Source organism: Taudactylus pleione, unplaced genomic scaffold (genome assembly GCF_031769625.1).
Source record: "Taudactylus pleione unplaced genomic scaffold, aTauple2 ptg000563l, whole genome shotgun sequence".
Classification (NCBI taxonomy): Eukaryota; Metazoa; Chordata; class Amphibia; order Anura; family Myobatrachidae; genus Taudactylus; species Taudactylus pleione.
In genome coordinates this window covers 956883-972639 of record NW_028284965.1, presented here as the reverse complement: position 1 = coordinate 972639, position 15757 = coordinate 956883, and the positions used below count along the sequence as shown (strand labels likewise).

Here is a 15757-nt window from a genome sequence, read left to right as displayed (position 1 = left end):
GTGTCCAGAAACCCCCATTTCACGGAAAGAGAGGTCCATCAACGGATGCATCAATCCATGTACACTTGCAATCTTCATGCATGTGCGTATGCAGGATCCGGTGCATGCACACTCTGCAAATTCTGTCTGTGGTGCGTGTGCAGCATGCAGATATCTGTGAGATCCATCCGCACTTCCAATCGTCTTTATCAAGTGCTCATGCACTACAAACAGGGGCGTATCTATAATGGGTCCAAGGGGGCCCACACCGCACACCTTGCACCCATAGTTTTATACTTATCTCTCCGTAGTGCTGTTTTGTAGCGCCGAGCTGACACTGCTGAGCAGCAAAAATCATTGGGAAAATGGCGGTAGACATTTTCCCAGTGATGTGCGTATGCACAGTACTAGCATCCCCAGGAAAACAGTGCTGGCACCATTTTCCCGGAGACCTGGGCATGCGCAGTAGATTCTGGCACTAAGCCAGAATGTACAGTGCAGTGCGGGACCACCAGAGAGAGGAGGGGCCCCGCACTGAGTCTGAGCCTCCTCTCTTAAAACTCCTCTGACTACAAAATTTCATAGGTATCTATAGTCATGATCCTACAAATCAAACCTATCACCTCATGCTTTGCAGTTAGACATTTTAAAATTTGATGATAAGTTTGCAATGCACATTTTTGTGCCCAACATTGTCTATTATTAATAACATTATACATAAAGATCTTAGAAGCAATCATTGGATTATTGGTAGGTTCAATTGGTCACGAGTGGTACTGCAAAAAACTATACTTTTTATTTTTTATTTGATCAATTTACTTACAGTATGCAGTTTCCACCATTGGGAAATTTTAATTTTGACCTTAACGTAGAGAAACTGTACCATACATGTCCAGAAAGTCTAAAATGTTTTTGTTGTGCTTTCTAGGCCATTCTCTTACATGTGCGGTCTGTAGATCTGAAGAAGCGTTCTCCTGCACGGGAGAGGAAAAAGTGTGTCCTAAGGACTATGTGTGTGCGTCTACCAGTACCGTCACTATAATGGGTAATGTATGAGAATTCTATATGCTTTCATTGCTGCTGTATTTTGACCCTTTCAAATGTTCTGGGTAATATTGAGATACTTTTCGCAGCGTTCTTTTGTGTATATGACAGATTTGCTGTTGGAGAATGGGTCCAGCGGCAACACACATATGTATATATACAGGTATAAAAAATATATATTAAATATATCTAAAATTGTAAAGCGAGGCACAAATTTATACTCAAAAATCTCATACTGAAACCTCAAACAGTATCAAAGATGCATTTGTTTAATGACTTATGCTAAAATTTTCTAAATGCATTAGATATAAAGTACAATTATGAAAATAATATAAAGTACTTGATCATACTGTATATGAGATAATTAATTCCCTCCTGTATATTATTGTATATGGGTATGAAAACTCACTTAGCAAGGGAAGGGATTATAAATGAATCTCTTTGTAAAATAATTATTGTTTCTTGACTTTCCCCCATATAAGTATTAAAACTATCTGGGATTCCTCCTGGGCCTGCCTGGCAGAGTAATGTACTGTATGTAACTATATGTAGTACAGGCAACAGAGCTTTCCACACAATGGCGACCTGGCCTCCACTACCTACTGCGCTGCTGTGGGTGGGTCTCGGGAGGAGGTGATCACTTCCCTGAGTGCACTAGTGGTGGCCATGGGGTGATGGTGCCCTCAGTCTGCCCTTAAATACAGCCCTGGTAAGGAGGCCTAACACAATGCTCTGTTTCATTCTACAATGGGGCAGATTTAAGTGATAACTGTCTTAACACCCAACAGATAGATTAATCTGGCCTAAATGGGAACATGTGCATGGTAAACACAAATGGGAGAGTACTCACCAGAGCAAACTCTGGTCACCTTGATGGTGGTTGATCCAGAGAACCACAATGCCTGCATAATACACATTTGAAGCCCTCCCACACAGCTGAGCAACAACTAACTACAGTTTGGTTTTTGGTTTGGTTTCCCTGAAATACAAACACACCCAAACTTAGGGGTTCCAAGTCGAGCCAAGTCCCAGTTCGGTTTTGTAGTCAGTTCAGAACTCCGATTTAAAAACTGAACTCGGGTTTTGGATTACATGTAAACAGGTTAAAAAATACATTATTTTAGCTGTTTTATTGCCATTTATTAACTATTATTTTTGAAGGAGTCAACTGCCTTCTTAAAATTCTTTCTCTACTCTTCTATCATAAACCCCTTATCAATATTTACTATTACGAATTTACAGATATCACACGTCTTGAGTAGATGAAATATGACTGTCTTGCAACGGCTTTTGTTTAATAGTTTGCCACCTTCTATCAAGATATCACCCTCCCATTTCTATTGAAACCAACCTATTCAAATCACTGAAAATAGACGTTGTAGTTCATTATGATGATAGAGGTGGTAACGTAGTAAGAAATAGTTTAAGAAGGCACTTTTTATGTTGTGAAGAATGATTTGCTCTAATTCCGGCTATTCTGTTTTCCAGGAAAGAAAATCCAAATTATATATTTACCATCTTCCTTCTTGATCTTTCATTCCAGAGGGAAGAGCAACCAAAACATTTACCAGGTCATGTGAAAGACGTAACACCTGTGGAACTTCTGGGAGTATTGGCTACCAGAGAGGAAAAATTAAAACAGCTATATCTTGTTGTTACTCAGATTCCTGCTATCCCTCCAGCCCCGCATGTAAGTTCTAGATTCAAAATGTGTAGCACTTTGGACTTACTACACAGTAGGGATGTGCAGGCTCGGATAGGTTCGAGTTTGCTCGTGGAGTTCGGATTTTTCCCTCCAAAAAAACGGAACTCAGAAAGAGGCAAAACATCATCATTCCTGGACTTTTGTCATCTTGCATGGATGAACATCATCATTCCTGGACTTTTGTCATCTTGCATGGATGAACATCATCATTCCTGGACTTTTGTCATCTTGCATGGATGAACATCATCATTCCTGGACTTTTGTCATCTTGCATGGATGAACATCATCATTCCTGGACTTTTGTCCAGGAATGATGATGTTCGTCCATGCAAGATGACGTTTTGCCTCTTTCTGAGTTCCGTTTTTTTGGAGGGAAAAATCCGAACTCCACGTGCAAACTCGAACCTATCCGAGCCTGCACATCCCTACTACACAGTAACACACTTCTCAGGTCTCAAATAGTATCTAATGTCTATCTTTTTATATAGAATTCTATATTTAGGATAACAAGAACACATTTTAATACAAATGAATAGTAAAAAGTAGATACTATACTGTATGTACATCAGGGCCGGCTCGAGGAACATTCAACCAGTGCAATCGAACAGGGCGCCACCTAATAGAGGGCACACCCCTCCCAACCATCCTGATAGCAGTGGGACGGTCCTGTTTTTTCAGGCACTGCCCCATTCCACCAGTGGGCCGAAGTGTCCTACCAGTGGTCGCGAGGTTGGGCACCCCCAATTCCGCAGTGTGTGCCAGCCCCAGAGAAGAGGAATGGATGCCTCGCGCATGCGCATGGCATCCAGGGCTGGGGGCAGCCCAGCTACTGAAAGAGTGCTTCCAGCCTGACGTTAAATGGGAAGCATGCCATAAGGGCAAGCCCCCAAATAGTGTCATTTAGAGGGAGTGGCCTATGGCAATTAGGCCATGACCCCTTTTCGAATGCACATGGCACTGGAGTCCCTGTCTGCAAAGGGAGTGTTTCCTCCTGGAGCTGGCACTAATGTTCATCAAAATACAACAAGGGCCAGGCATAAAGAGGTATAACAGGTGTTACCTTAGGGTCAGGATAAGAATACATTTGACCCCCTTTTTAAAACAAAGAAGAACTGAGGAAGAAATGTTATGAGGTTTAGATGGGTGGGAAGGGTTGGGGTGAAGTAAGGAGATGTTATAGCACTAGCTAGGAGACTGAAGCGGTGTTCTTAGTACTGTAACTCTTATTTAGAGAAGAATGGCTACAACAAATAGTTGGGTATATGGGAAAGGAATAATCAAAAGCCTGAAATGACAATCAGATAAGGAGGTTAGTAAACTAATCTTGTTGAGCAATTATGAGCCCACACTTGATTGATTGAATGTGTGGCCTCGGTTATAAGTTAGAATGTTATCCACCCTATATGACTTCTAGATGCCAAATTTTAGCTTTAAGTGTGAAGAGAGTTAGCGGTCGAGGGTTATCATTTATTTTAAGCACTAGAGATGTGCGGTTTGGTTTTCCTGGTAATTGAACACACCCGAACTTTGGGTCAAATGGAGTTCTGGCTTGGATCAGTTTTGGGGTTCCAAGAATAACTGAGTCCTGGCTTGGACTGCTGTTAGTTCGAAAATCAAATATAAAAGAAATAATCTCGGTTTTGTAAAGCATGTAAACAGGTCCAAATTACATGATTTTAGCTGTTTTTATCAATTTCTAAAGGAATCTGAACCAAAACACTTGAGGGTGGTTTTGCCAACACCAAAACCATTATATTGTAGAGATATAATGGTTTTGGTGTTGGCAAAACCATAGGGAATCTGAGTAGATCCTCGAGGCGGCTCGGATCTTTCCGCCTGACTTGGATTCCACTTTGAGGCAAAACTTCATCTTCGCGGCATTGGATTCTCATGGGTTTTGGATTCTATTTAAGACACAGCAGACGGGACTCTGCGCACTTCCTTGTTAAGCACACTGCTGTATGCTGTGCTTAACTCTGCAGCATATGCTGTGCTGTTGTGTATAACTGTATATATGGGGTGCACACTGCTCTGCTGTATTCTGCTAGATAGGCTGTGCTGCTTAGTTAATGTGTATATAGGGGGATGCATGCTGCTGTGCTGTACTCTGCTGTATAGGCTGTGTCCAGTGTCCACACTCACAAGTTACAAGTGGCCGTGCTGCTTAGTCAATGTGTATAGGGTGTGCACACTGCTGTATGTTGTGCTGTGCTCTGCAGTATTGGCTGTGCAGTATCCAGACTTCATCAGTAATATATTCACATGCATATATAATTTAAGCCATGTGGCTCCTGTCCATGGAGAAATACAGCTGTGCCATAAAAAATTGTATGTTTCTACTGTTTTGTGCACTAAGTTTTGCTCACGTGCATATATAGCCCTGTGACTCCAGTCCACACAGGAATACAGCTGCGCCCTAAAATAAAAATAATTGTATTGTTACTTTCTACTGTGTGCTTTGTTTGCTCATGTGCACATATAAGCCCTGTGGCTCCAGTCCAGGCAGGAATACACCTATGCCATTAAAAAAAAAAATGGATTGTTTGTAGTACTGTTTGTTGTGCATTGTTTTGCTCACATGCATATATTAACTATGTGGCTCCAGTCCATGCAGGAGTAAAGCTGTGACATAATTTTTTTTTTTATTGTTTGTACTGTTTGGTGTGATTTGTTCACGTGCTGCATATATAAGCCCAGTGGCTCCAGTCCATGCAGAAATAAAGCAGTGACATCAAAAAAAGATATTGTATTGTTTGTACTGTTTGGTATGCTCAGTGATCTGTGAATTGAAAAATGGATAACATTTAGTTCAGAGAAGAGCAACCAAATACTGTTGCAGCTGCTGCCACCAGTCATGATGATGACACTAGTCCGTCAATCTCATCTACTATAGCCAATGCTGAAGGGCACAGAGAGTCTAAGTCAGGGCATCTAAAATAAAAAAAACAATATACAATGCTAAAGTATAAAACACATCTAATAAAGGGAAAATGTAGTGCAGAAATACATAAAATTGACACTTGCCATTCACCACACGGAGTGGCAAGGAAAGACTGAATGACTACTGGAAAGAAAAAAAAGGCAATTTGAATGCCCTTGTACAGAATGGATTTGCATTACCTCAGCTGCCCACCCTCCAGTGTATACTCAGAAAGAGTTTTCAGCACAGCCAGTAACCTTATCAGCAATCAGCATAGGAGGCTACTTCCTCAAAATGTGGAAAAGATGATGTTTATCAAAATTAACTGGAAATTCCATGAGGAAGACATTTACCGCCAAGTATGTCCAAAAAATACAGAGGTACCTGTAATGGTGGATTCCAGCGGGGATTAATTAATATTATGTGAGGATGATGTACACACTGATGAGGGTGAGTAATCAGATGAGGAGATCGACCTCTTTCAGTTCCAACTGAGGTTTAGCTGCCTTATGCCCATTAGTAGCTTGTTTTGTGTGGACCCAAACAAACCAATCATTTTAGGCACAAGTGGCAGTCCCTGACGCTGAAGTTATTGGTTTGTTAACCTGTGCATGGGCCCAAGACAATTCCATCTTGCACCTCTTTTCTCTGCATTATGCACTGTTTGGTGTATTGCTGACTGACATTTTTAGAGTTTATTATACTGCCATCCTGTCTGCCTCTGCAGTGTCACTCTGTTCCCTAGATGTGTTATGTTTAAATTTGAACTGCCATGTGTTTGTGGCACCCACTGCTGTCACTTAGCTTAGTCAGGCAGCTAGCTTACTGCAATATTTTGACCTAAACTGGATGAAAACAATATTATGAATTGTGAGGTGGTCAAAATTTACTGGAAATGAGTGAAAAATAATGTTATTGAGGTTAATAATACTCTAGGGATATAAAAGAGTCAAATTATGTGATTTTAGCTTTTTTTTTGTACATTTTTGGAAAAAATCCAAAACCAAAACCAGTCACTGCATTTTGGCAAAAACCAAAACCGGACGACGAATTAGAACCAAAACCAGCAAAACTTGTCCGGCGCACATCTCTGTTATATTGGAGGGTGGTTTTGCCAATCTCAAAACTGAAGCACGGGTGTCTGCACACATCTCTACTAAGCACTTAGCTGCTATTATGATGATGTTTGCAACTAACTTCCTGGAAAATGTATTGAAATCTTAGTGGGTTGGAGAAAACTCAAGGGTTCTCTGCTTTAGAAGCCTCAAACAGGCTATTCAAGTGTCTCGGAACATTTTTCCATAAGGTAGTACTGTAAATTTAAGTCATGGCCACCATATATGAACCATTGTCTTTCTATGATGCAGTGCCTCCAGAAATCTGGTGAGAGAGCAGTAAATGGAGTATAATAATACTGATAGTACACTTTGCAATAACTTTTTGTAATTTTAGTTGGGTTAAAATTTGGCAATTCCTAGTTTCATGTCTTTCCAAACCTCCTCATCCAGTGGGACGCCAAGGTCACTCTCACATTCTGCTTCATCCCAATTTTGTAGAAGTAGGATAGAGTTTAGCAGAATACCATTAATTTGGGAGATCAATCCCATGCTCTTTGGATTTTACACATACTGAGAGATCACTATTTTTTCTCCTGGAGACGCTTCTTCTGTCTAAAATGCCGCTCTGCTTGTAAACAGCATGCGGCTTGGAACATGATCTAACTGATGGGGAGTGAGTAACAATTTTTATTGACTTAGTTACTGCTATTTTCAACAGTGTATACCATACCTGTGTAACTGTTTCATGTGGCTGGTATTGGAAGACATTTACTGGAGAAATTGTCAACTAAACGCTATTTGGTCTATTAGAATAGACCATTGGATTTGTCAGGAGCATCATTTATTATTTTAACCTTATGGATGTTTCTTAAATAAGTTTAATACTTATGATGAAAGTATAAATTATTGTCCAATTTTTATTGATTTGATTTTATGATTTTTTGAAATGTTTCATGTGATTGTATATATGCAATATTATTAAATATGCATTACAGGTTGAGTCTACCATATCCAAATATTCCGAAATACGGAATATTCCGAAATACAGAATTTTTTTGGCTTGACTGAGAAAATGAAACCTTTGTTTTTTGATGGTTCAATGTACACAAACTTTGTCTAAGGCACAAATTATTAAAAATATTGTATAAAATGACCTACTGGTTTTGTGTATAGGGTGTATATGAAACATAAATAAATTTAATGTATGTACACAAACTTTGAGCCACAAAATTAGTGACAATATTGTATAAAATGACCTGCAGGCTGTGTGTATAAGGTGTATATAACACATAAATGCATTCTGTGTGTATATTTGGGCCCCATTCCCAAGATATTTCATTATGGTATGCAATTATTCCAAAATACGGAATATTCCTTTATCTAAAATACCCCTGGTCCCAAGCATTTTGGATATCAGAGACTCAACCTGTATATGTGAACCAGACTTCTCCTGATTAATTTATCTGGTTTATTTTTGGGTTAACCAAGATACTATAAAATTATTTCTTCTGTGGTTTTTATGATTGGAGGTATACAGATCCCTCTATGTTAATTGCTGCAATCTGGGTTGGGTTCTGATCATAAAATGTAATAGGCATTATAGTGTTAGTGTCATCAGATTCTGCTGGTGTTTTTGGTGCTTTTTGGATTTTGTCTAGAAATGTTCTCAAATGTAATGAGATCTTGGAGAACGTGGGATATGGGTAAAAAAATGTAGGAAATGCTGTCACTGTTTTGCATTTAGCACATGGGATGGGGACCTCTTTTAGATTCTGCCAGGAGCAGCCATCAACCACCTATTCTGAAATACTCGTATACAGTAAATTTAAAATCAACTTGGATCCAATTATGGATCTTAGCTTTAAATTACCCATTGGAAAAAACAAGGCTTAGCCAGTTAGCAGTCAGGGGGGAGACAAAAGAGGTGATCTTCAGTTTCATTAAGAATAAGTCCCAAAGATAGGTTGAGTACTGCTGACAAAAAATCCTTAGAGGCGGAGAAACATGTTATAGTTACACTCTTGTTCGGTGAATACTTTTATTGGAAGACTAACTATACCACACTGGACTGCATTTACATTCTCCAGGATAGGAGCAACCCTCCCATTGATTGTCTTATATCGATTACCAGCGGTCGGGAGGTAAAAGATTTTACTTGCTGCAACAACTTAGTATAACGCCTATCCGTACTGCTTATGTGGAGTTTGGCTAGGAAGAGCTTTGCTGTTTTGCCCCAGAGACAGTCTGCTTATTAGTCTGGGTTACTGTATACTAGCACCAGCATATGTGGAGTCTGTCTGGAAAAAGCACTGCTTCCTGTATCAAAGATATTCTGATTACTAATGTTATGTATATAAACTCACTAGCTGCTGTTTAATGGAATGTTGTGAGTGGATTACCGAGTATAGCCTCGGGCTATCAGCCAGGGCCTGGGGTGCCTTGGAGAGAGGGAACTCCTTTATTGGGGGAGTCCCCACCTCCCCAGTGATGCATGGCCTGGGCTGGCTAGCATTGGGTGCGAATGCTTTGGCTGGGGGACCCATTGAAGTGAGACCAATGTCTGTGGCATTACATCCCTGCTAGAAAGAGTCTGGTTCTGGTCGTGGCAAATTTGGGGGACCCCTACTCATTTGTCCCTCATTTTCACAAACAGGACTGGCTCACTGAAGTGTTGTCTTAGCAATGGCGCACACAAAATAATTTATCTGAACAATAATAAAATGTAGCTTTTAATAAATAAGCATTAAAAAAAACTTTATCTACTATATAAAAGCGAAAATTTGTCCTTCTGTCTTTCTATACAAATCCACAGTTTAGAAGCCACAATCGTGAAGTTTTACAAATGAGCGTATTAAAACACGGCGGAGGCAACTAAAAAAATTTGAAATCGAAATTAATTACTGTTAAGTTTTAATTAATGAAAAACCAGAATTTACAGGTCAGGGATTGAATTACAAAAGGATGTAGCTTATCTACTATTTTTTCTTTTCTATTTTCTCTACTAAATCGAAATTCATTACTGTTACTTTTTAATTAATTAAAAAGCACAATTTATGCATAGCATTTGCCTTCTACAGGTCAGGTACGGAATTACAAAAGGATTTAGCTGTTCTACTATTTTTCTTTTCTATCTTCTCTACTATATCAAAGCGATAATTTGTCCTTCTGTACTTCTGTCTTTCTATACAAATCCACAGTTTACAAGTGAAGATTGTGACATTTTACATACGAGCATATTAAAACATGGCAGAGGCAACTAAAAAAAGTTTGAATCGAAATTAATTACTGTTAATTTTTAATTAATTTAAAACCACAATTTTTGCTAGACGCTCATTGTGGGGCCTCACGGCATATGGGTAGGGCCTCGGAGCAAGTGTTTTGTGTTGTCATGTTTTGTCATGTCATGATCTTAAGAGAGCTTTAGCAGGCTTTGCCAGCACTCTCAGCTCTCTGACTATATCAAATTATGCAACAACATTAACTTCTTTCTTCCAACTGTGTCAAAATTATGACTTTGCAAGGACCCTGCTGTACTGTGAGCTACCAAAATATAACACATGGAATGCTTCTCCCAAAGTTTTTCTATGCAGAAAACAGGGAGTCGCTGTAGATGGTCATCCTGGTATCAGAGCAACAGAAACTCTTGGCCGTGTTTACACTGTACATCCTACAAATTTTGAATGCTTCTATCTCCAAAGTTTGCTTTACACCATTACAGGTCCTACTTCCTTCGAAGACCTTAGGACTGTTGATAGGGAAGTTTGTTACACTTTTCGTGAGGCCTGCCTAAGGAGAGGTTGGTTGGAGGATGATGTGTAAACAAACATTCTTAAAATCCCGGGCAATGCCGGGTACTCCAGCTAGTAATGGATAAAATTCAGTGAACTATGTAAAAAATTAAGATATAAAGATACGAGTGTGTCAAACAAGGAAAGTTGTGTAATAAAATAAATTAACTCACTGTGTGTCTCCTGAATTTTGTGTTATATTAGTAAATATGTTCTATAAGACTTTTATTGATATAATAATTTTATAGGCTTAACCAGTGAACCATTCATACATCTATATGAAAGCAATATCTAATGTTCTTTAAGAAAACATTTAAATATATGCATCACTTAGATAAGAGTCTGTTTATAATAGGATATCCCAGTTATGGTGGGAATCGGATGATGTCTGGTTGATATGTCATGCATGTGTCATTCACAGTACCAACTGATGATGCCCAGAGGAACGGCCTGTCCTGTCGGAGCTGCACCTCACACGATTCTACTTGGTGCCACACTACTGAAACAATTGATTGCACCGGACAAGAAAATAATTGCATTTTCCAGACTGATGTATATTCAGGTACATTCATTTTGTGATCAATGGCAGTCTCATTTATATTATTATTATTATTATTATTATTATTATTATTATTATTATTTATATTATTACTATTATTATTATCATTGTTATTATTTATATTATTATTATTATTATTATTATTATTATTATTATTATTATTATTATTATTATTATTATTATTATTATTTAATGGTATATTGGTCCATACTTTTTTGCCTACTTATGATGCTATATTCCCATCACTCAATGCCACACTCCTATTCCCCAAGTCTTAAACAGTTTGATCAACCTATGGAATGTATATCGTAAGGCGGCATGTCTAGTCCATATCTTCTAGCCTGTGCATATATCCCTCCTGTCTTCCATTGGAGGTTTGGTTACCTGACCATAGCTACTGTAAGAAAATTTTTGTCCATTTTATCATTCAGATAAAATAGAAATAATGATATATACCCAGGATTTTACTGCCTTGCCTTATTAGTGATAAATTATAGACATGGAGGAAAATATTAATCATGGTGGGAAGAACATTTATTTTACAGTTTGTCTATTAAGGGTTACTACCTGTACATACTAAGCAAATATGAATATATGGGTTTTTTTTTGTTTGTGTTTTTTTTTTAATTGTATGACCATAGTTCTTTTAAGGCAGATTCAGCAATATACTGCCCATACATGCCTACACTCCTCGAAGTTGCAGGAGGCTCTCGATTTTTCAGGTAACCCCCTGCACCACCGGAAGTGTAGGCCGATCTCCCGCATCCTGCCCACTTCCCTGTGAAGCGCATGGAATGGGAAGATTTAATGGGAAATCCACAGGTCCGCAATTAGGGGGCAGGACTAAACAACACAATTTGCGCCGTTTAGCACAATCCCCTCTTCTCAGACCCGTGAATTGCGGACTTTCTCTGGAAAGGGGCGGGGCCTAATGTCATCACCAGTCCGGTCCTACCCCCCCAATCCAGCGTGCTGCAGGAGCTCTCCAGCCTGCTCCTGGAAAGCTGTTCTACATTGTTGGTAGGTATGATACTGCCCTGTTTACTGAGAGGAAGGTATTAGCATCGTGGTCAGGGTCGAACATAGGGGTGTGCAAGCAGTGCCATCACCCAGGGTGCAGTGCCCTGGAACGGCACTCTGCAGCACTGTAGCTCCAGGTACGCACCCTACAGGATGCTCCAGCAGCTAAGTACTTCCTGGTGCCAGCTTCCCCGGCCCCCACCACCTCGGTGTGATGTAGTGACATCACATGTTCAGGGGGCAGGGCTGGCACAGGAAACTGAATCACCCTGCTCCGGCACTGATCAAAATTATGCTGCCGTTGGTGTGAAATCTGACCCTCTCTTATCAGTGTCAGTGATGTCACTTCCAACGTGTCCTGGCATAACACACATCTACATCCAAGCACTTCTGTTATTACCCATACTTACTCATCAAATAACACTTCATGTCGAAAACAAAGACACTCCTGATAATCACCCAATAACAACATAACCACAATATTCACAACCAGACATGTATAACAATATAGAAGAAAAGAAAAAGGCACACAGCAGTACACAGGCCCCCAAAAGAAAAAAACAATCTGGAGTGGAGGAAAGGTGAGGACAAAAAAGTATAACAGTAATGCTGAAAAGAAAAAAAGGTAATGCAAAGGATAAGCTATATAATAAATCAAGTGCTGATAACAGAAATAAACAGATGAGGGGGAAGGAGAGAGATGGATTAAGAGGGGAAAAAGAGAAGTACAGTGCGCTGTGTGGTCGGAGAATACCGGTTATCGTGCCTTAACAAGGGTGTTAAGGCGCGGTAACCGGCATTCTCTGACCCAAGTGCCGGGTGCGCGGCTGTAAGCGCCGGGCTATGCAGAAAAACAGCTGTGCGCCCGGCACATTGGTCGGATTTCTCCTTGCATTCCCAGGGGGGTGTGAGAAGAAATCCTTAGCCTGCCCAAACAGCGCGGTGTATTGAATAGTTCCGGGAGCTCCCTCCCATCGCTATTCAACAATGAGCTGACTTGAATTCCCCCCTATGTGTCTAATTATTACTTGCATGTCCTGCAGTACCAATGAACGTCACATCAAGTACCCCTGGGGGTACAAGTAACAGGTTGCAGTCCACTGATTAAAAACACTCATGCATCACTTGTACTGTATGTTAATGATACAGTGTTCTATATACATAGCTGGCATACAAACAAAACATAATAAACCAATGACTTCACAACTGTTTTGTGTTACTTGCAGGAGCAAAGTATGGCAAGACGGCCGTCCGTGGTTGTGGAACTAAAGCTATCTGTGACATGAGAGGAATCCAAAACCACAATTTTGGAGGCACTAATCTGAGAAGAGAGATTACCTGCTCAAATAACGGCTTCAATCTGCGCTCCAATTTACTATATCTGGCAATCACCGTTATAATGGCATTCAGATTAATGCTGTAGTCCACATTGGTCACCGATAGCATACAGTGCCACTGTTGTTAACAGTCTTCATCTTCCCGTGTGTAAACGTTGGGAGCGCAAATGTTGGTGTTTGTTTGTTTTTTACGTCAAGCACTTAAGTGCATGCATTAAAGATTATTATGCTGTGCATGGGACAAGCTTACATCACAGGTTACTGTTCCTAAAATTACCAGGGATTTTATTTTTACCCACAGCCTTTTGAAACCCTCATGTACTAATAACATTACTAATAAAAAAAAAACAATAGATGGATTATATAAAACATTCTGAATAATGCAGCACAGAGTAAGACTATTTAGTGATCACATTAAAGAACTACCGTATACAATAAAGTAGAGAGGTTGGGCTTTTATTAAAACTCTGGGAATGAGGTTACTAGCTAACTTGGAAAGTTTTGGAACTGCTTTTGTGCGGTCGCATACAGTAACATCTTATTTGTTATGTCATACTGGCCAGTGATTATATAATGTATCTTGTTTAAACACACCTCCAAAATACAAGACATCTCATTGCATACTCGCCGAGTGTATTAATAAATTAGCCAAATGGAAAAGTGGCAATTCTTCGATCCATCAATGCTCAACAAATAAATGAAACTTGGAACAAAAGACACATAGAGTGCACACTAATTCCAATGAACCTCCTGCACTAGTCAAAACTAATACTTTGGACAACAATGATACAAATACCCACTGGAGACATCTTTTCCTGGGCCAAATAAAGGATCACATGGGCCTGTGGCTGAAAATGATCAGCGGCCTATTAGCAGGGAGGGTGTGGCCAGTGCTGTGTGGGTGTGGCCAGCGCATGCGGTCATGTACACCCGCTACTCTTCCAGCCACAATTTCTCCCTAATATGTAAAAAACTATAAAATAATATTTGAATACTTATGATCTATGACTGTCCAAATGGCAATTGTCATGATGATGGGCCTATTTTTATGTGGAGGCCTTTCTTAAACAGTATGTGTTTATGTCATTTTTATTTTTTTTTCAATTAAAATTTCAGTTTCTTCCTCTTTATGTTAGGGCAGTCAGACATCGCAACTTCATAAGTGTAAATAATGTCTGTGTCGTTTCTATGCACTAATCATTGTGATGCACAAAGATAACAGCTTTCTTGAAATGTTGCTAATAATATTAAATGGTAATGTGACTGTGGGGGAACCGTTCTAGGTTAACCATGGCTCCCCCTGCTGAGAATAAATGGAATTGTTTAATGAACCCAGAATAACAGACCATTGTACAGCAATGTCACTTTAAGGTCTGAGTATGAACATTAATCGGCTGTATGATTAAAAGTTCAAAAATAATTTATTTTGATCTGTGTTAGCGAATTTCTATCTCTTAAAAGTGTCAAAGAAAAAAAATACACAGTGAATGTCTCCCCCGTTTCCCCCTTCTCCTGCCTCCACCCCCTTCAACAGAAGTTGCTGCAAGGATTTTTATAAACACTGATGTTATGGGATCACATATACTAGCTGTCTGGTACAATTGCTGTTATGTATTAGGAATGTCCACATAAGGATTAATAATGATATCATGCTCTATTACTCAATCGTTCATTGTTTTCACATTCCCTAAATAAAAAAAAATGCATTTCAAAATAAAGTTGCTATTTAATGCTAATATACATACAGTATGGTATTATTGAATTGTATAATGAACATGAAATAAAGTAAGTTTTATAGTTAACTAAATATGACCTTCCTGCTCTCTTTCAGTTCTGCACAGCAGATAGTCACTTAAGGAGGGAGGGTCTTCTCTTTTTAAACAGACAGATAATGACTGACTGACAAGCAGCCAGACTTACTTTGCACAGATGCACTGTTGTGAGTGGTGGATTCATATACAGGTGTTTGCCCAGGAATGTCACAGTAACTCAACTGCCTGCAACATCAGCTTTTCATCAGCATCAGATCCTATTAGGACATTGCCCTAAGAGTGGGGGATGAGCTTCAGTTATGTGTAATAGAGTGGGGGGATGTACGTTTTAACACAAATGCAGTGGACTGTTAGGGGTAAATTTACTAAAGTGAGAGTTTTTAGAAGTGAGTTTTAGAAGAGATGTTGCCCATAGCAACCAATCAGATTGTACTTAACATTTAACTAGCGCCTTCTAGAACAGACATGTCAAGCTCAAAATACCAACCGGCCGAATATTCAAGGTCTTAGAGTGTGTGGGCCGCAACAACAACAAAAAAGTCTTATAAGCAATTTTGAAAGGTTTATTATTAATA

General features: G+C 39.4%; 1 protein-coding gene across 2 annotated transcripts in view; it reads left to right on the top strand.

Annotated features, from left to right (window-relative positions):
- The window catches only part of LOC148481773 (phospholipase A2 inhibitor and Ly6/PLAUR domain-containing protein-like), a 41700-nt gene extending 26514 nt beyond the window's left edge, over positions 1 to 15186 (top strand). For both annotated transcript variants that reach the window (XM_088453028.1, XM_088453027.1), the window contains exons 2-5: positions 908 to 1024; positions 2567 to 2713; positions 10916 to 11056; positions 13300 to 15186. In XM_088453028.1, the coding sequence (XP_088309154.1) occupies positions 908 to 1024; positions 2567 to 2713; positions 10916 to 11056; positions 13300 to 13496 (602 nt within the window). In that variant the 3' untranslated portion in view covers positions 13497 to 15186. The remainder of the gene's footprint in view (positions 1 to 907; positions 1025 to 2566; positions 2714 to 10915; positions 11057 to 13299) is intronic.
- The last annotated feature ends 571 nt before the right edge of the window (positions 15187 to 15757 follow it).